Raw genomic sequence first — 20877 nt, forward strand, 5'->3', positions numbered from 1 at the left:
TATATTTATTTATAACTAATCAGAGAAGAAATGTAAATTATCTATTCAATAGTAGACCAACATACAACAAATTACTTGTATGTTTTATTATATTCACGTTAAATATATATATATAAAAAAAAATTATATTAGTAATTCCAGCAAATATATGTACACAATGAGACGCACAGTGACATTCAACTCACCTTGAAAATGGATAGTCACACAGGTTATTGTGTGACACCACTTGAAAATTTTTGTTTATGTTCAGTACAGACATTTCAAATAAAATTAATGACAAAAATAATTCATAATCGATTTTCAATTAATTTTTAATTAAACTTTAGTTGTTTTCTCGCAACACTGTACAGGACCTATGAAACTCGGCTCCAACAATGATCCACTGGGAAAAATCGGTATCAGGATTAATTGTTCCTTTTTTTTTTTATTCTTTTTGTAATAATGCAAGCAGGACATCAATTTCTCGTTTTCATCAAAGTAGCCACAGCACCATACCATCTGAATCCTCGTTCATTTCTGTTTTTCAGGCTAATTTTACACACTAAAAAGCCGAAAAAATAATGGCCATATCCACAGGAAAAAGAAAATAAAAAGAAAAATATTGTTCGTAAGTTTCAAATTATAAGCTTTGAGCAAGTCAAAACCAATAACTTCTTCAAAGAATGCATCAGCTACATCGTTACAGTTGATAAGAATACATCCACAGCTCTCGTACATTTTACAATTTGTAAAATTTGAACTACAAACAAGAGACAGAATAGACATAGAACCAGCAATATACAATAGTGTGTACTTCACAGTAAATAAAAATTTATCCCTTTGATTGGAAGTAAATCAACAGGCGTCTGCAGTTAGGAAGGTGATTGTCAGAATTATAAACAATGATTAGTACCAAAGTTGGAGTGGAGAATGACAGTTCTGCAGTTTGTTGAAGATTGCCAGAGTTTCAAGGAAACAGAGATGTGTAATCAGAATTAATTCAGGCTGGTAACAGTGATGCGTAATAATGAATCAGATTCTAACCTATTTCAAAACTGTAGAAGGAACTTGTCATTCTATTTTGAATTTATGTACCTAACATGTATTAAGAGCCAAAAGCACGAAGAAAAAGGGACACATGAAAGACACTTGTAACATGCATGAAGTGACATTCCAGTATGAAAGTTACCCTATATATAAGAAAGAATTTATCATTATCATGTCTTATTTGACTCACAAGCAACCCACATTAGGTCTCAATGAACAATTACTAAGTCAGCGTCCTAAGTGTAAAATGACTGAGGTTTGATTAATGGCAAGGAAAGTCAAATTTCATCTGGGACAGGACAGTCCAGCTAGGCTTGATTAGATAAAATGGGGCTTATGCCCACAATTGAACTATTCTATATAAATTTCAAGATCAAATGATGACAAGGAAGAGAAGCTGAAATGACTCTGTTCTTTGTATTTTTTAATAAACCCTGAATGAGTTGATAATTATCTTACATAAAATAGTGTTCTTAATTTATATGGTAGAGATATTACGAGTTAGCTTTTTTTTTTTTGGTCTTGGCTTACGATAGCAGGGAGGGAAAAAAAAAGTCAAGTTAATCAAAAGAAACCTAATATGCTCAGGCACAAGGTAGGATTTAAGTATAACCCCAAGTTGTGCTAATCCATATGTAAGAATGAGAGCTGGCAATCTATAGTTGAAACTACACATATAAAATTCATAAAATTCCTAATGTAACTTAAAATCATTATTCCCCTTATTGTGGCATTCAAAGGCTTCCACTTGCAAACCCTCAGAAGTATACAGTGTTGTAAATTGTAAGAATCAATTATGACGGATACAAATACTTTGAATCATACAGAACGACTTAGACAATATGGAAGAGAAGAAGATTATGTTGGCAGTAACATATAAAAGGACGGGTTACGTAAGACTAGAAAAATGTAAACATACCTAAGATGAGCGGCAAACTTATATTTGCATCTCAAGACGTCACCATTCAGCATGCTCGTTTTCCAAGCCAATTAGCCAAGGCATCAGGTCAGTCAGAGAAATTATGGTGCATACTCATAGAGAACATTTTCATCCATGGCATGCAGTTCATCCCTAATTAGCCCAAGCAATATTCCTAAAAAGCAATACACCTCTGAAGCTTGAGGGTGGCACTTATCACTTGAAACAAACGTGTGAATAGCACCACCAAGTTCTATCCAGCTACAACCTGGAACTTTGTGATCACACCTATCTCTCATCAGCTTGCGAACTCTTGCCACATCATGCCACTGCTCCTCAGAGGCATACATGTTAGATATAAGAGCATAATATACAGGAATGTTTGGCTCCAATTCCAAAAGCTTTTCTGCAGCCCACTTAGCTAATTTTAAATATCGATGGATTTTGCACGCCCCAATGAAGGCTGCCAAGATGTCTGATCTCTGTCCAATTGGCATTGAGGTCAATACACTAAAAGCCTCATCCAAAAAACCAGCTCGACCAAGAAGGTCAATGAGACAACCATAGTGCTCTAGATGCGGTATAATTTGATAATGTTTTATCATTAAGCTAAAGTAACGAAACCCCTCCTTTATTAATCCTGCATGGCTGCGGGCAGAAAGAACCCCAAGAAAAGCAATTTTATCTGGCATTACACCTGTAGATAACATCTTTTCAAACATCTCGATGCTATCTTTTGGAAGACTGTTGAATGCATAAGCGCCAACAAGTGAAGTCCATGTAACATGATTGGGCTCCGGAACTGAGTTAAAGCATTCCAGTGCACTAGCAGTTCTGCCACACTTGGCGTATGCATTTATCATGGCATTTCCGATTGATAGAAAGGAATGAAATCCCATTTTTACTACATAAGCATGAACTTGCATAATTTCATAACTTGCTGATGCATTGCTACATGAACCAAGGATACTAGCTACAGTTAGTTCATCTGGAGTGAAAACCTCTCGCAACATTTCCTTTAGAAGTTTCATAGCCTCCTTCCCATCTCCAAGCTGCCCGTAAGCCACAACCATAGTATTCCAAGACACTACATTATTAGCAGCCATATCATCAAAAGCCTTCCGAGCATCTTCTATATTTTCACTCTTTGCATACATATCAACAAGTCCACTAGATACTATAATATCTAAATCAAAAGACAGCTTGATGATAAGACCATGAATTTGCCTTCCTAATTCACAAGAACCCAAAGTCGCACATGAATTGAGCATACTAGAAAATGTAAAACCATCCCCTATCAAATTTTCCAGTCGCATCAAGTTAAATACTCTGAAAGCCTCTTCTCCCAAGGAATTCAATGCATTGCAAGACAACATCACATTCCACAACACCAAGTCTGGACACAATACTTTATCAAAAATTCTCCTTGCATCCTCGACCAATCCACATTTCCCGTACAAATCAACGAGCGCACTACTGACAAAACAGCTCAACTCGAAACCTAATTTCAATATGAAACAGTGCAATTGTCCACCAATCTCAACGTTATTTAACTCAAGACAGGCACGAAGCAAACCATTCAACGTTATGGGATCCAAACTTACCTGATTCAGTAGCATTCTCTTCAAATAAGAAAAACATACGTAGAGACTTGACCCGTAATTATTACGACAATCAACAAGGCCACAAATCACTGTATTCCACGTCACCACATTTCTTACACTCATTTCATCAAACAATCTATGTGCTTCATTGAATACTTTGCATTTGATATAACCATTCAAAATCTGATTTTGCAAGGATAGTACATTATACAGTCCTAACTTCACTAGAAGTGCATGAACTGTCTTTCCTTTTAGTAGAACGCCCGCCTCAGCGAAGCCTTTGAGGGCTTTTGAGCAAAAGGTAAATACCAAGCGAGAATCCCGTGAGTGGGTTGACTAGGTAATAGTTAACGAGGATGTGAGTCGAGCGAGGAGCAGAAGCGAGAGAGTTTTGGAGAGGCGGGTCGTTGTTTTGGGGGGGCGTTGTCTTCAATGGTTGGAGAAAGATAATTGAATTTTTTAAAGTATATCGTGCTACATCGTTTTACATTCTCATCTGCCCATAAACATATTGAATAAAAGAAAGAAAGAGAACTTACAGAGATTTTTTTTTTTTTTTTTGTCTTTTAGTAAAGTAAATATATAAAATAATAATATTATATATTTTATGATTTTATTAAAAGAAAACAGCCACGAACAAGTGTGCATGGAGGTGTGGGGATGGAATATAATTTATTGCGGAAGCAAAGCAAAGAAGTAGAGAATCTTCTAGGAAAGTTTTTGGAGTTTAGTCAATAAAGGAGAGTCATGACTTTATAAGAGTCGCAACTCGTCTGAGACTGAAGCGGCAAAATTTTGAGAAAAGGCAAAAATGTTAATTTACTTTTCGTATTTCGTATTTATTGCAAAGCTTAATTTTATTTTCTTTTAATTTTTTATTTAATTTAATTTAAATTTTTTATTTTATATTTAATTTAATTTAAAAATTAAAATTTATGAGTTTAATTTTTTAATTTAAATAAAAATTAAAAATTTTAATTTCTTAATTTTGGTATTAAATTTTTTTATTTTTTATTTAAATAAAAAATTAATAAACTTAATTTCTTAATTTTATTAATTTTTTAACTAAATTAAACTTAAATTGAAATTTATAAACTAAATTAAATAAACAAATTTTAAATAAATTAAATTGAACTTCTTTAATAACCAAGGGGTGTAATTAGACTTTAACCCTTTAAAAAAATACTAAGTTAAAAGAAGAAGAGCAAGATCGCTCATAGAGGGAGCTAAGGCACAAATCACAAAGAGGAGAAATTATATCCTAAATTACAATGATACTATATAAACATACACTTGTGAAAATCACTATAAGATATCACAAATTAACATTTATTTATTTACTATTAATATATTTAGACAATTACATAAGATATTTTATTTGTCCTAACTTTTTAATATTTAAGTTTATTATGCACTTCATAATGACATTATGTATGAGATTATATTATAAGATATGAGATTTTATTTATTTTATATTTATTAATACATTGTTAGTTGGAGATGTTTTATTTGTCTTTAACTTTTAAATACTTAACCTTATTATCCACTTAATAATGATATTATGTATATTATATAAATATCTTATATATTATGAGACATATAAATTTATTTATTATATATTTATTACTATTTGTTTGTTGATTTTTATATTTGTTATAAATTTATTAGGTATAAGTATTATTATTTATTCATTTTCTTTCTTATATTTATATCATAGAAATATGTTTAAGTATCTTAATAATTATTTCTCTTCATTTTCTTTATTTCCCATAAATTTTTAAAAAAATATTTTGGATTAAAATTTTTCCTCTTTTCTCTTCCTTTCTTTTTAATTCTCTCTTATATTTAATGTCTAAATAAGAAAATTTAAATAAATCAAATTTATTTTCTTTTATTTTCCCTATATTTTACTCAATCCAAACAAAAGAAAGATGAAACAACCATAGAGACATAGTTTTACTTGAACTAGTTAGTAAAGCACAATTCTATTAATTTTTATTAGCGAGGGAAATATATGTGAAAAAAGTTGTTGAGCTCTCCAGCATTTTTTTTTAATATATTTTAAAAATGAAAAAAGTGATTACAAAAAATTAAAATATTATTTTATTTTAAAATATTCATTGGTCTATGATGTTATATTATAAATATTAAAAGATACTTATAATTATATAATTATATAATTATATATATATATTATGTAAATTAATATTTTTATTATTAAATTAATGTAAAAATAATGATAAATAATATTTTATTATACTATTTTATAAACTAATATAATTATATATTTTTAATTTTTTTTATAAAATATCATATTTTTTTAACTTAACATATTTTTTGAAGTAATTACTTTTATAATTATAAAAAAATAAAATATATTTTTTTAAATAATATTACTTAATTTTAAGCGAATAAATGGAATTGGATTGAAAAATCTACTCCTTCACAGCCAATGAGAGGGATATGAGTGGAGTGGAGGACGCGTACAACGCAACAAACGGGGCATAAAGAACACATGCAAAACTCCAAAACCTCTCTCTGTTTTCGCTTTTCTTTCTTTCACCGATTCGAATTTCATCTACAGTTATCCTTCTCTCTCTCAAATTAGGGTTTATGCTCTTCTTTTGGTCACTTTGGGACTAAAATTCGATCGATGCTCTTGCTGTTATCACCGGTATTAATATCTGTGATCCTTTTATAGATTTCGTTTTATTTTAGCTCCATTGAAATCTAGCTATTCTTCTTGTTTCTTCAATTTTTTCCCCTTTTACCTGTTCTGCTCGATATCGGGAATATTTGCAGTGTTAACTACCGTGATTTAATTGTGAAATTACCTTTATTAATTGTCTTATAGAGAGAAAGTGCTAAATTGTATGCTATTGATTGTTGCTTAAGCGCTCCATTGCTTTCGTTAACCCATGCTATTTATATATGTTGTCTTGTGCTGAGTTTTTCTAAGTTAATTCGTTTTATTTATGGGAATTGAGATCATTTATCCGTGTAGTTTTTTCTTAGCCCACAAAGATCTTTCAAATGTAATTCGAACTTTCCTTGAATGGAGGACAATGATTCACAAAGTCTGACTCCAGCTATATTGTAAATGAGGTGTAGTTGAGTTGAGTCCTTAAATTTCCTTGTTCAGTTTGTTGGACTGTGTATCATTGTAGACATTGTGGAACTGGCAATTGTTATATCCTCAATTTCCTTTCTGGGCATATGTTCTGGTTGGATTTAGTTCATTGGTTATTGAAATTTATGGCCATTCTTCATGGTTGTCCACATGTTTCTGATTGTGTTAATTCACTGTATTTTGACTGTCCTTCACTGACAGACCGAAAGCTATGCAATGAAGCGGGTACCATCGACTGAATTACTGAAATAGTTGCAGGGAATGGGAGGTTGTTGTTGTTCTTCCAGGAAACCTCATCTTCATGGAGCACCTGTATATTACTATGTCAGTAAATCTTCATCTTCTCTGGCACTGTGCTTCCCTATCTTTTTGCTTTTGTAATGCTCGAGCAACTTTTGCTATCATATATATATAATATCTGATGTTTATGTTGCATGATCATGGTTTCTTGCTTGGACTGGAGTTGAATGGCCACTTGGGGAAAGTGGAAGTCAATAATGTAAAACCCTTTTAATTTCAATATTTTCTTAATCTCCCTAATTTGGATACAGAATGTATGATTTTTTGTTTAGAAAGTCATAGAAAGTTCAGAATTGTCTATAGCTGATTGAGGGTTTTTAGATCATAATCATTACTTGGGATGTCAATTTGTTATCATTAGAGTTCAAAATTGCAAACGAATGATATTTGGTTTCTATGAAAAATGAACCTCTTAACGTAATGTAAGTCTGAAACTATAGCTTTCTATTTTCTCATGCCCTTGCACCAGCTATGCCGTGCCATTGTGTCCATTCGTTGAATACTTCCTTTTTTTCCCCTCCTCATCCCTTTGTCTCGTTCTTGTGTGTGTATTATCACGATGAATGATGGATGTGAATTGCAACCCTCAGAATTGGACATAACTAGTCTTTTAATGAGGGGACATAGGGTTTGGCATGGTTTTACATGATTTGACCAATTGTACAAGTGGAAATCTCTGACATGGCTAATTATTGTGAAATGGAGTTCATGGGAATCATTTGCCCAACAAAATATCATTCTTGAAATCTTAAACACTTTTCTGCAGTGTCCACCAGCTTTGGAAGAGCGTGAATCCTTAACATCTCACAATGGTGCAGCCTCTGCATTCGCTGCAGGTCTCCTAGCTGAACTGAATCTGAATACATCAACTCCTGATACTTTCCGGTCTCCTCCTGCGCCTTTGCCGTATGATGTGGTTTTGGGAGGTCCACGATCATCAGATTCTGAATCTGTTAGAGAAACAATTAGTGGCGGTAGTTTTGAAACTTTAGCAACATGTGAGGATCTTGAGGAACCGGATTGCAAGACTCTAGCAAGTTCTTTTCCCGTCTCACCAAAGAAGCCAGAAATATCAAAATTAAATGAAGCTATCATTTCAGCAACAGAGGAAGAGGATGCTTGTCCCATCTGTCTTGAAGGTGTGATGGTGTCTGTGTCTTGGGAGATGCATTCTATTATTTTTCTGATTAGGCAACAAATTTTGTTTCTGCATTGAATTTATATTTTAATTTCTCATAGATAATTGTTCAACCCTGTCTGCCTGTATCTGCAGAGTATGACACGCCGAATCCAAGATTTTTGACCAAATGTGAACATCATTTTCACCTGTCATGCATTCTGGAGTGGATGGAAAGGAGTGACACCTGCCCCATTTGTGATCAGGTTTGCCTCTTAGAAAATGACTCTAACTGCAGTGTTTGATGAATTTTTATAAATGTGAGATTATATATGTATTGTAGCCTTCCTCAACATAATTATTTATCATAACCCTTTTCATAACACTTCCTTCTCTTCTTCTTAATAAATCACTTTGATATTTCTTAAAATGTGGAAGTAAAATGAGGGGAAAATATCTTATTACTGTTACTTTCTAGTGAAATGATTGGTACTTGTCAGTATCAGTAATTGGTAGGGCTGAGTATTCGGTTCGAACCGAACCGAACCGAATCATCTAAACCGAATTATTATATTTTAGAAACCGAACCGAACCGAAATGAATGAAAAACCGAACTGCTCTATTTCGTTTCAGTTTGGTTTGAATCGATCGGTTTTTGAGTTTAGATGGATTTTTTATTTAGACTTGATTTTCAAGTTATTTAGTCTGATTTTGACATTGGTTTGAACCTAATAACCATTAATCAATGAAATTAAACAGTTTATATATATATATATAATTACATGTAATTCATAAATTTCCTATAAAAATAAATCAATTTAAAAATCAATAAAGTAATTCGGTTCTGTGCTGTTCTGTTCAACTGATTTTTTTCTCTTCAAAACCAAATCACAATAACCAAAATTCTTACAATGCAAAATCGAAACGAACCGAATTATCTTAAAAATCAAACTGAATTACTGAACTAAGGCGGTTCGATTCGGTTTATTCGGTTCAAATCAAATAGTGCTCACCCCTAGTAACTGGTAGGGGAACTGTATTTTTTACTAGATGCTGGCTACATGAATGAACATAATTGTTTTTTTCTGGGTGTACTTACATTATGCTTCTTCAACGTTGCAGGAAATGGTATTTGACCATAACTTCAATTAGTAGCTCTTTTATGATTTACAAGAAGCAAATCATTTGCTGTTTCAATTGAAAGTTTGCCAACTTAGTGGGCTACTGTCCCATGTCAGTGTTGTCTCACAACTGGTCAGTAGAGTTCCCACGGGGACTGTTTTAAGTTTGGTCTTGGTTGGTTTGAAAAGTTCAAAATATCATAGTTTTATGTGATTACTTCTGGGAAGGTTAAAAGAAAAGGAATGGATTTTTATCGCAACATGGAAACAAGTTGCCTCTTCATACCCCTTTGTTAATATCTTGGTGGATAGTTTTCAAATAGGCCTGCAGAGTGCAGGTAGCCACATTGTTATGAAGCGCTCAGGAAAAACAACCTGAGAGGAAGTTTAACACAAACAAAGGTATGTAACAAAGATAAAGCAAATGTTCATTTCTGCCTTCCATGTTGTGTTAATGAACTGCGCTCCCTTTCTCTTGTATTTGCTTGTTGTAAGCTGCTTAAATTTGGATTTTTTTTTTCAGTCACAGTCTTTGTAAATTAAATCTGTTAGAAGTCAATGGATTCGGAATTGGGAACCCAATTATTGTATGGAAAGTGTAATGATCAATGAAAAGGTATACACTGTTTATATGCATTCAAATTAACTCTGCATTGAATTGTACCCCTTTCTAATATTGTACTTTTGCCAGTTGGTTATTGTTTTAGTATAAAGAGAACTTAAAAATAACAAAAAAAAATAAAAAAAGCAATCATTTTGGGAGATTGCTATGCACATTGTTTCTTTTATATGAGATGTGTCTCTCTCTTATTCCATCACAGATTTTTCCACACCCACCCCTCCTTCCCTCTGTATCAGAGTTCCGCGTCCATCCTCCTTCTATTTGTGTTTGTATATCTTGGAGAATCGGTGAAATATTTTCAGTTGTGTACATGAATGGTAGATATCCTTGCTCAGGAAAAGGGGCAGAGCCATTTTCCAAGTACAAATAATGAGCCAAATGGAGCTTTGAGAGCTGCTATCAAAGGACCATCTCTGGTTTTATAAACCATTTATGATTTGTTTGGACCGGTAGAAAATTCCAAAGGAGCAGTTTAATGTCACAGTCTGTGCCTAACTTCCCACCGTGTAGAAAGACAACAAACGCAGCAATCATATAATTAATACTAAAATGACCAATTATGAGATAACGTAACTTCAAATATAGCAGACTCCATGTTTGTTTTCAATTTTGAAGTTCTTTCTTTTTTTTCTTAGTTTGTGGTTGGGAAATATGTTGAATTCTCTTTTTTTTCATATTAAGCACCCGATTAAAAATTATTTTCATTTTGAATGTATTTGATATAACCTCAATTTTATAAAAAAATAAAAGTAATGCTTTTTCATATGGCTATGTTATATTTTTTATTTTGATGTTATTTTAGTTTTTTTCATTGAGTGTATTTGTAATAGCCTGTTAGTTCGGATTTAGAGTGGACTTAATATGTCAAGTTTTCTTTGATGAAATTTTATTAATAAAATTATAATTTAAAAAGGAAGTAGTGATTATTAAATAAAATATTTATATTTAAATTAATAGATTATATATTAAAATTAATAGAAATATAAATTTTAATAAAAATATTTTCTTTAAAAATATTAAAATATTTTTGTGTAAAATCAAATTTACAATAATTTCAGCCAGCAGCCACATTTAGGTTTTCGAATCAAATGAATATTAGTTAGGTGGTTGTTGGCATACAAATGTCAAAGTAGGGACTATATTGTTGAACTTTGAAACTCTTACCAATAAGTTCTTACCACGTCACTGTACGGCGAGAACCGATAAGCCGTCTGTCTGTCACTAAACTAATGGAGAATTCATATCCAGAGCGCCAAGCGCGTGTTAACTGATACTAGTTAGTATGTTTAATTTTGGACAACTTACCATTAATCACTGAGGTTTAATAAATTAGTCTCATATTTTATTTTTATTAATAAATTAGTTTTTAAAATTAATTTATTATTATAAATAAAATATAAAAATTAAATTATTAATAAAAATATAATTTAAAAACTAATTTATTGTGAAACTTAAAAATAAATTAAATCTCAAATACTTATTATAATTTACTTTAAGATTATTAATTATTTTGCAAAAAAATAATTAATGATTAATTTTTTTTTTATTCATACTCATTTTAAAATCATTTTATCAAACGGAGATAACCTCGTGAGTGGCCTTCAGCGCAATTGTCTGCCACGACATCGCTCTCCCATGGACTCTTTCCAGCCATTTTTCCCCCACTCATTTTACGGAATTAACCTTACTTGAACATTTTAATTGCAATCCAGTCCTTTTCCTCTACTTACCCATTAGTTAATACAATATCATAGGCAGGGATGCGGGTCTGATTTTATTCCCATTATTTTTAAAAAATAAAATCTAATTAAATTTATAGTTTAATTTATTTTTTATTTTAATTTTGATAACTTATTTTTAGTTCAATCAAATTTTAATTTTAATTTAGTTTTTAAATAATTTTATATAAATATTATTATTAACAATTGAATATAAATTATTATTTCAAATTAGTTGTCAATATATAATATATATTATATAATATGTTTTTCAGTTTTTTTTTAATTATATAGATTTCAAATATAATATATATATATATATATATAATTAAGGAATAATATAATATAATAATGCATTATACTTAATGACTATAAGATAATTTAATATATATATACCTATAAATATTTAAAAAAATAAAAATAATTATAATATTAAATTTTATATAATATATTATTATAATATGTATTTAAGTACATTACAATTTTAATATATACAAATATATATAATTATATTAAAAATATATAATATATCAAAAATTATAAAAAAAAAATATATGTACAATTTTATTTTATTGAAATAATTACAATAATAAAATAATTTAATTAATATAATTTTAATTTATCATGATATACTTCTTCAATTTGATTAGAGAAAAAAAAAAAGTGAATTGTGCACACTTCTGTAGCACTTACTAAAAAAGACGTGATATTGCCACAGTAAAAAAGGTTAAATATTGGAATGAGCCTTAATATCATTCCATACTCAACCCATTGTGGGTTTCTTTTCAAAATTCTCTTACATTATACGAACATAATTAAAAATAAGAAAGTGCAGTATTCAGTACAATTAATTATAATTCTATATGGGTAAGAATAAATTTATTAAGTAATTTTAATTTTTTAAATAAATTTAATAAACATAAATATTACATTTAAATATAAAAAAATTATTTATATATATAAATTAATAAATCTTCATTAAAATAAAATAATTTATTTTTAAATATCTTAATAATTGTAATTATTTTTAACTATTATAAAAATAAAAAAAGTTTTTTAAAATATAAATTTTATATAATTATGATTAATTTTTCATAATTAGCAATTAAATATTAAATTATTATTTAAAAAATTATTTATTCAATATTTTATATTCAAGTTTTTAACATTTAAAGCTCAATTTTATCCTGTATTTAATAGAAAGTTAAATGTAGCTATTTTTAATTTTATATCTAAATTAATTCAAAATTTTGAATTTAATCACAATTTAACTCAAAAGATAAAGAAATTAAAAAATTGAATTTGTCGATTTTTTTAACATATTAATAAATTAAAAATTTTAGTCCAAAAATTGAGAAAATAAATTTATTTTTTTAATTAAGAAATTTAATTTTTAAATTTTAATTTTTAAATTTAAATTAAAATCTTTAAATTAAAAAAATAAAAATAAATTAAATTAAACTTCTTGGATAAATACAAGACGAATTCACCGAATTTTAACGGCCAAATGCTAGTCATAAGCGGTAAGAACTCAGCGAAACGGATATAAATCTCGAGAATCAGGACATACCTCAGGAGGTTATTTTCGTAATATCAGATACTACTTGGTATAACTTTTTGTCCTTGTTTGTGTCGCTCGAAGGGCAGCTTTTGCAGATATCTATTTAAAATGTACATATTCTCTCTCTAACAAAAGTTGTATTGAAAAGTGAATCTCAGAGGACTTTACTAAAGCCTCTACTGATTCCGTCATGTCGCCTCTTAGATGAAAGATGCTCTGTTTATTCTTTTACCCTTTTCCTCTTTGCAAATCAAACTGAATCATTTCTGATTAAACTCGTTGAAAGGTCACTACCCAATGCTTATTCCGTCATGATTTCTATTTATTTCTTCTTCTGCCTTCTGGTAGGAGCTTCCAATGCTTCGTTTGTTGCCAAATTTCGAACTAATGATAGCTTTTCCACCTCTAGATTTACACACAGTCCCAGCAACAGATTGCCCATTTCCTCAAATTTGGCTTTCACCACCCAAAAGCCATTAAATTTACTAGCAGACTATACCGGACAGAGCATCAGCGACAAATTGGAGTCTACCAATGTTATAATCAGCGGAAACCTCACAATTTCAAGCGAAAACCACACTTTTCAGCTTGGCTTTTTCAGCCCAAATGAAGGTTCAAAATGGTATCTGGGCATTTGGTACGCATCAACCCCGACTCCAACTTATGTCTGGGTAGCAAATCGCGAAACACCAGTCACCAATCTTGCCTCTTCCACACTACAAATCACTGAAACTGGCAAACTGGCGATAATAGAGTCGCCAAATTCTATCATTTGGCAGAGCGCAAACAATGAGCCAGCAACGGATTTTCGCTTTCTAAACGATGGAAATCTGGTCCTACTATCAGCCAACCGGTCACTATTGTGGCAAAGTTTCGATTACCCAACAGACACTTGGCTGCCTGGCATGAACATCACCAAAGAGCGATCTTTAACCTCTTGGCGGAGCTTAGCCGACCCATCGCCTGGGTTATACTCTCTCAGGCTAAGCCGAGGGCACAACGAATTTGATCTTTTATATAACGCAAGCGTCAGTTACTGGAGCACTGGCAACTGGACAGGTTCGACATTCGTCGGTGTACCCGAAATGACAGTACCGTACATATACAAGTTCCACTTTGCCAATCCTTATACCCCTGCGGCGTCGTTTTGGTACACGGAAATTGCATTAGATAGAGCGCTGAGCCCGCCGTTGACGCGATTTCAAGTGGATGTCGACGGGCAATTGAAACAATATACATGGTCCGTGCAGGCGGAGAATTGGAATATGTTCTGGTCACAGCCGGAGAATCGGTGTAAAGTTTATCGGTTATGCGGAGATTTGGGATTTTGTAAAATCAGTTCCACATCGCCAAAGCCTTGCTTTTGCCTTTCAGGGTTTAGGCCTGTTAGTGATTACGATTGGGAGTTTGGGGATTATTCTGGCGGCTGTCGCAGGGAGAGTGGGGATTCCTGTAACGAGACTGATATCTTCATGGAGGTTGGTGTCATGGAGTATGAGGGAGCCGTTACGATGTCGTTTCCTGGTAGTAGAAGCTTTTGCGAGAGGTCTTGTTTGGGTAATTGTTCGTGTATCGGTTTTCTCCATGACGAGAGGACTAATTTATGCAAGAACTTATATGGGACTTTATTGAATTTGAGAAATCTAAGCTCTGATAGAACATATCAAGATATTCTGTTTGTTAGGGTGCCAAAAGAAGGAACCGTAAAGAAGGATGAGTCGAAGTCTGTGCTTTTGATTGTTAGCATTCTTGTGTCTGTTGCCCTTGTTGGGTTAGCAATAGGAATTTTGCTGACTCTGCAGATGAGGAGGAGGAGCAAGGGGAGAAGGGAAGATGGGGGCTTTCTGGTATTGAATTTGAAGGTATTTTCTTACAAGGAGCTGTATGCAGCAACTCGGGGTTTCTCAGATAAACTTGGGCACGGTGGATTTGGTGCAGTGTTTCAAGGTGAGTTATTAGATTCTACTCCTGTTGCTGTGAAACGCCTTGAAAGGCCAGGGAGTGGAGAGAGAGAGTTCAGGGCAGAGGTGTGTACGATTGGGAACATTCAACATGTCAATCTAGTGAGGCTTAGAGGATTTTGCTCAGAGAATTCTCATAGACTTTTAGTTTATGATTACATGCCAAATGGTTCTTTGAGTGTTTATTTACGCCAAGGTGGTCCTAGTTTGAGCTGGGATGTTAGATTTCGTGTAGCAGTTGGGACTGCTAGAGGCATTGCATATTTACACGAGGAATGTCGGGATTGCATCATCCACTGTGATATCAAACCAGACAACATCCTTTTGGATGGTGATTACACTCCTAAGGTATCTGATTTTGGCCTAGCAAAGCTTGTTGGTCGTGACTTTAGTCGAGTTTTAGCCACCATGAGAGGTACCTGGGGCTATGTGGCCCCAGAGTGGATATCTGGAGTGGCCATTACCACGAAAGCAGATGTTTATAGCTATGGAATGACATTATTGGAGTTGCTTGGAGGCCGAAGAAATGTTGAGGCACCAGTATCTGCAGCTGGTGGCAATGGCAGCAGAGAGGGAGAAAAGGGGGAGAAATGGTTTTTCCCACCATATGCTGCACAACAAATAATTGAAGGCAATGTAGCAGCAGTGGTAGATTATAGGCTCGGCAGCGCATATAAAATTGAGGAGGCGGAGCGTGTTGCATTGGTGGCAATTTGGTGCATACAGGATAATGAGAACATGAGGCCCACAATGGGGATGGTAGTGAAGATGCTAGAGGGGGTAGTGGAAGTGCCCTTTCCCCCAGCACCAAAATTGTTACAAGCATTGATTTCTGGAGATTCTTACCATGGAATTCAGATAGATTCTGGAAATGGTGTATCTATCACTGGTGATTGTTCTGGTGATAATATGGGAGTATCTAGTTGTGGTTCACAATCATCTCCTGCTAATGCCAACTTCCCTGTAAATGGGAATGTGAATGTTTAACTAACAAGATCATTGGAGATGAGTGGATAACTGACCCAAAGCTAATTACTTGACAAGTCCTATGGTATCTGTTATCTGTTTCCCTTTAATAGTTTTGGCTTTGCTCTTTTCTTCCGCTCTTTATGAGTTGCAGAATATCATGTGTAAAATGAGTTGCTGCTGTAAGGAAGTTTTGCCTGCTTTATATTTGAAATGATTTCAAGTTCTGCAAGATTAAAATGCTCAATCATAATTGTTTGTAAGCTAGATAGTAATTGGAGTGTCACAACATTCATTAAACCAGCCATGTGTTTTCTTAAGATGTAATTATCTGTACCATTAATGAGGGCCCGGATGCCCTATTCCCATGATCATAAATGAGGAGAATGATGGTCCTAAATGGCCAACTAACAACTGTTTTTCATTACTTGAAGGGTCCCTAAGTCCTAGTTAAGGAGTCAATCAAGGCTTGCCTATCATTTTCAATTTGAAATTAGGCTACTGGTTGGGTTTGGTTTGGTAGTTCATTTTCAACTACAATTTCCCTTTTCTTCTAAGGTTTGGTTAGAATTGGAGGGATTCTCTTGGATCACAATTCATACAATCATCACTAGGTCCTACGTACATATAGAAGGATATGCTCCCATCTTTTTCTTTTCTTTTGGGAAGTATATACCCACTTTCATCAATCTAGCTTAAGATTTTAGCTCTTAGCTTTTTTCTGTCGTGCAATGTATTAAAGTAAGATGATGCCCATTTTGAAAGCCAAATGTGGTATGCTACAAGTTGTGAGGTTCATGGAATCATGAATGCCTTTTTCAACACTTTCTAGCAATAAGGGGGCAAAATATCATCATTCTTTTTATCAATAGAGCCTTGTGCTGATGTGATGGGCCCACAAAAGAATCTTGGCATTATTTTTTTTTCTTTTCCATCTTAATAAAGTAGTTAATAATTTTCTATAAATTTTTAAATTAAAAAAATGAATATCAAACAATGTCCTCTCCTCTTTTGGGTACATCATGGTGAGACTAGTTGTTCTAAACAAAACTTAGCCTACTTGTATAGGCTCATATTCATGCATTTATCAACTCGTGTTCTGAAAATAAGAGGACAGATCATAAATGGGCCATGACCTAGAAAATATGATCTTCGACATGCCGTAACATTATATGGTGGGTCACGGAGTACCATATCAGGAAACCTCGAGAAACCAAAATATCAGTGGTATCTGCAAACAAATAACTGAAACCAAGAGACTGAGTCAACCCTCCCTCTGAGGGAAATTACCTAGAGGGTTGATTTAAAAACTAAATTACCAAAAGGAGGTGAGGGAAAAATTATTTACTAAAAGAGGATATTTTTGATGATGTGGAGAAGAGAGATAGGCAGACTCAATTATGAGTAGCGACTAGGGACCGACTTGTAATAAAAAACCTTCTTTGGACTAAAATATAAAAAAAAAAATTAAAATTGCAGAGGAGCTGGGTGCTACGTATAGTAGAGTCTACCTGCAATGAACAGTGTAGATTCTCTTGTTTTGTGAAAAAGGCGTCTCGTTTTGCGAAAAAATAAAAACGCAAAAAAAGAAAGAAGTGTGGTAGCTGGGTGCTACCCATGGTAGCATCTAGCTGCCACGTTGTCAAACACGGCAGCCAGTCGCTACCAAAGGTAGTGCCCATCTCCCTCTCTGTCGTTTAGCGTGTGGCGTCAGAACCCGTGAGAGTGTGGTCTTATCCTGCAAGTAGACGCGAATAATAGTAGTGTTTGAGTGCTCTATTTAAACCCTCCTCCCCCTCGTCCCCCAAAAACCCATGTAGCTATATAAAAAAAAAAAATTCAACCCTACTCTGCTCTCTCTCTAAAATTTTGTTGTAGATCAACTTTGTGTAAAAAATTTAGTGATCATTTATTTGATTATTTCTCTTTGATTATAGAAGAAACAAAAGGTAAATAAATATATTTAAAGTTAATTTTTTATTATCCATGCCATATAAATATTATATAATAATATCTCTATTTAACAATATTTGATATATTTTTTTTATATGTTAACAATATCTCTATCTCTGTGTCTCTCTCTCTATTTATACATAAATTAAAGTCTATTGAATTTTGAGGTAATTTTATTTTGAGATAATTTATTATTATTATTATTATTAAATAATAATGATATAATAACAATTATTGTAGTATGATGTGTTATAATACTCCAATAAAAATACTATTTATTAAAATTTTTGCATACTTTAATAAAAGAAAATATTTTTTATAAGTGTAATAGTATAATTTGTTTTATTATTGTTGTTAAATAATATTTTTATAATAAAAATGATTGTAACATAATTTTTTGTAATACTCTTATATCTCCCTCTCTTTCTCTTTGTCAGTATCTCTTTCTCTCAGCTTGTAAAAAAAGTAAAATGCAGTGCATTTTGATGTATTATTTTAGTTATTGATGTTATATTATAAATTATTATAGTATAATTTTTTATGACCTTCTAATCTCTCTCTCTCTGTGGACCAGTACAGAAATTAAGGTGCAGTGAATTTTGAGGTAATTTTTTATTTTGAGATTTTTTTTTAATGTTAAATACTAACTTTATAAGAAAAATTAGTATAATATAATTATTTATAATACCATAAAAAACTACTATTTATTAAAATTCGTAGACACTGTAAAAGAAAATAATTTTTTGTAAGTCTAATAGTAAATTTTTTTTATTATTATTGTTAAATAATAATTTATAAAAAAAATTATTGTTATACAATTTTTTATAGCACTCTAATCTCTCTCTCTATTTTTCTACCAATATCTCTTTCTCCCAGCCTGTAGTGAAAGTAAATTTCAGTGTATTTTGACGTATTTTTTTAATTATCATATTACAAATTATTGTACTATAATTTTTTATGACACTTTAATATCTCCCTCTCAATGTCTCTCTCTCTCTCTCTCTCTCTCTCTCTGTGCCTATAGAGAAATTAAGGTGCAGTGAATTTTGAGGTAAATTTTATTTTGAGCTAATTTTTTTTATTATTCATATTACATTTTTTTTAATTATTGATGTTAAATTTTATAAAATTATTATCGTCACATTTTACAAAATTATTATCGTCACAAAATTACAAAATTATTATTCATATTACATTTTACAAAATTCTAAACATAATAATTTTTCAAATTTAAATTTTACAACCTAATATTTAAATTTTATTACTAATATTTTTTATTTTAATTAATACAAATTATTAACTTCAGTATTATATAATTATATAATATTTAATTTCACTACAAAATTTTAAAAAAAAATTTACTAATACATAAATTATTTTCTTTAACATGAAATTTATCATTACATATCATTTAAAAAAAAACACATAAATATATATACTACAAATATCTTCAAATGTTGGAGAGAGCCGGTGCTTCAAATGATTGTTCAAAATATTATACAGTAAATAGTATCGATGCATAAAACCAGTGTAGAAAATGAGAGGAGTTGGGTTGGTATAAATAGTGTTACTAGACGCTATTATATTTAGAGGCTGCCTGCCATTTAACTAACATTGTGATGGGGTGTTAATTGCCATTGGTAGCACCCAGCTACTTGCCTCTTCTTTTTCAACAAGTGTGGAAATTCTTTATTTTAATAGCAAAAAAATGAGAGAGAATTTTTCTCATAGCAAAAAAACAATCTAAATCTTGCAAAGAAGAAAAGGGAAAACTCAAAAGGGAGCAAAAATTGAGAATAATAAAGAAAATGACACATTCAGAGTAGAGGGGAGCAGTCGTTCATCCTCTGCTAAATCGTCTCCCAGAAAGAAAAAGGAGTCACATGGCACTTTAACGCTGATCGATGCTGTGCCTGATCACATCTCCCTCTTCAAACCCACCGATCTCCACCCTGCACCTTCCACTTTGATTAATAATGAGGGTGGAGATTATCCTCCCATACAAAACTTTGAGGATGCCAAGTACATTTGCATTTTGGAGTCTTCAAAGTTATGGGCCATTGCAGCTCCTATAGCATTTAATATCCTCTGCAATTATGGGATTAACTCCTTCACCAATATATTTGTTGGTCACTTTGGAGATATTGAGTTATCTGCTGTTGCAATTTCTCTCTGTGTCATTGCCAACTTTTCTTTTGGCTTCTTGGTTTGCTTATTCCCTCCTCAACATCTGTATTCGTTTTCTTCAATTTATCTTTGTATTTTTTCTACCTAACCCATTAATTGGTCGCTGCTTTTCATGAATATGCAGTTTGGTATGGGAAGTGCACTCAAGACACTATGTGGGCAAGCATTTGGAGCAGGGCAAATAGAATTACTTGGAGTATACATGCAACGCTCATGGATAATCTTGTTTGTTGCTTGCTTCTTCTTATTGCTGCTTTATGTATATGCCACTCCAATTCTAGTGCTCCTTGGACAAGAAGTTGATATAGCAGAACTTGCAGGCAAATTTACAATTCAAGTTATCCCTCAAATGTTTTCATTCTATTTTTATTTGCTGCACGGTTATCTGATTTATTGAATGAAATGTAGTGAACGAGGAGATGTAGCTAGAGCGAGGTTATTGAGAAAAAAACCCTTGAAAAGAGAAAATATGGAAAACTGAAAATTGTATTATTGATTGCTGTTTACTTCTATATATACACATTTAGCTTTTAGCGCATATCCAATCAATAAAAGACAACTCAGCCTAATAGTTTTAACAAACTTTAGCTAACTAACTGACTTGTAAAATAAATCTCCCGCCTCCTCTGTTCTACTCTGTTTTTATAACTTTTCTGGATAACTTATATTCTTCATCCCCCCCTCAAGATGGA

At 32.1% G+C, this 20877-nt stretch overlaps 4 protein-coding genes across 4 annotated transcripts; 3 read left to right on the forward strand and 1 right to left on the reverse strand.

The window, feature by feature from the left end:
* Positions 1–1724: 1724 nt before the first annotated feature.
* LOC110660595 (pentatricopeptide repeat-containing protein At2g46050, mitochondrial) lies at positions 1725–4154 on the reverse strand. Its single transcript, XM_058141720.1, has one exon. It carries the CDS (start codon positions 3670–3672, stop codon positions 2047–2049), a length of 1626 nt encoding a protein of 541 aa, XP_057997703.1. The 5' UTR covers positions 3673–4154; the 3' UTR covers positions 1725–2046.
* A 1838-nt stretch (positions 4155–5992) lies between these two features.
* On the forward strand, positions 5993–9859 carry LOC110660621 (probable E3 ubiquitin-protein ligase RHB1A). The gene is made up of 5 exons (XM_021818963.2): positions 5993–6223; positions 6881–7003; positions 7746–8118; positions 8253–8362; positions 9219–9859. Exons 2-5 carry the CDS (start codon positions 6941–6943, stop codon positions 9246–9248), a joined length of 576 nt encoding a protein of 191 aa, XP_021674655.2. The 5' UTR covers positions 5993–6223; positions 6881–6940; the 3' UTR covers positions 9249–9859.
* Positions 9860–13212: 3353 nt separating this feature from the next.
* LOC110660622 (G-type lectin S-receptor-like serine/threonine-protein kinase SD2-2) lies at positions 13213–16277 on the forward strand. Its single transcript, XM_058141733.1, has one exon. The coding sequence runs from the start codon at positions 13430–13432 to the stop codon at positions 16064–16066; it is 2637 nt and encodes an 878-aa protein (XP_057997716.1). The 5' UTR covers positions 13213–13429; the 3' UTR covers positions 16067–16277.
* Positions 16278–19535: 3258 nt separating this feature from the next.
* On the forward strand, positions 19536–20610 carry LOC131177993 (protein DETOXIFICATION 34-like). The gene is made up of 4 exons (XM_058143187.1): positions 19536–19549; positions 19757–20204; positions 20310–20505; positions 20594–20610. The coding sequence occupies exons 1-4, from the start codon at positions 19536–19538 to the stop codon at positions 20608–20610; spliced, it is 675 nt and encodes a 224-aa protein (XP_057999170.1).
* The last annotated feature ends 267 nt before the right edge of the window (positions 20611–20877 follow it).

Source organism: Hevea brasiliensis, chromosome 2 (assembly GCF_030052815.1).
Source record: "Hevea brasiliensis isolate MT/VB/25A 57/8 chromosome 2, ASM3005281v1, whole genome shotgun sequence".
NCBI classification, from domain to species: Eukaryota; Viridiplantae; Streptophyta; class Magnoliopsida; order Malpighiales; family Euphorbiaceae; genus Hevea; species Hevea brasiliensis.

Bases quoted from the DNA above. Each gene is read 5' to 3' on its own strand.
- LOC110660595 (XM_058141720.1), bottom strand. From the start codon at position 3,672: ATGAGTGTAAGAAATGTGGTGACGTGGAATACAGTGATTTGTGGCCTT.
- LOC110660621 (XM_021818963.2), top strand. From the start codon at position 6,941: ATGGGAGGTTGTTGTTGTTCTTCCAGGAAACCTCATCTTCATGGAGCA. The intron at 7,004-7,745 runs GTCAGTAAATCT...ACTTTTCTGCAG, and splicing joins GAGCACCTGTATATTACTAT to TGTCCACCAGCTTTGGAAGA. The intron at 8,363-9,218 runs GTTTGCCTCTTA...TCAACGTTGCAG, and splicing joins CCTGCCCCATTTGTGATCAG to GAAATGGTATTTGACCATAA.
- LOC110660622 (XM_058141733.1), top strand. From the start codon at position 13,430: ATGATTTCTATTTATTTCTTCTTCTGCCTTCTGGTAGGAGCTTCCAAT.
- LOC131177993 (XM_058143187.1), top strand. The intron at 20,205-20,309 runs GTTTGCTTATTC...ATGAATATGCAG, and splicing joins ACTTTTCTTTTGGCTTCTTG to TTTGGTATGGGAAGTGCACT.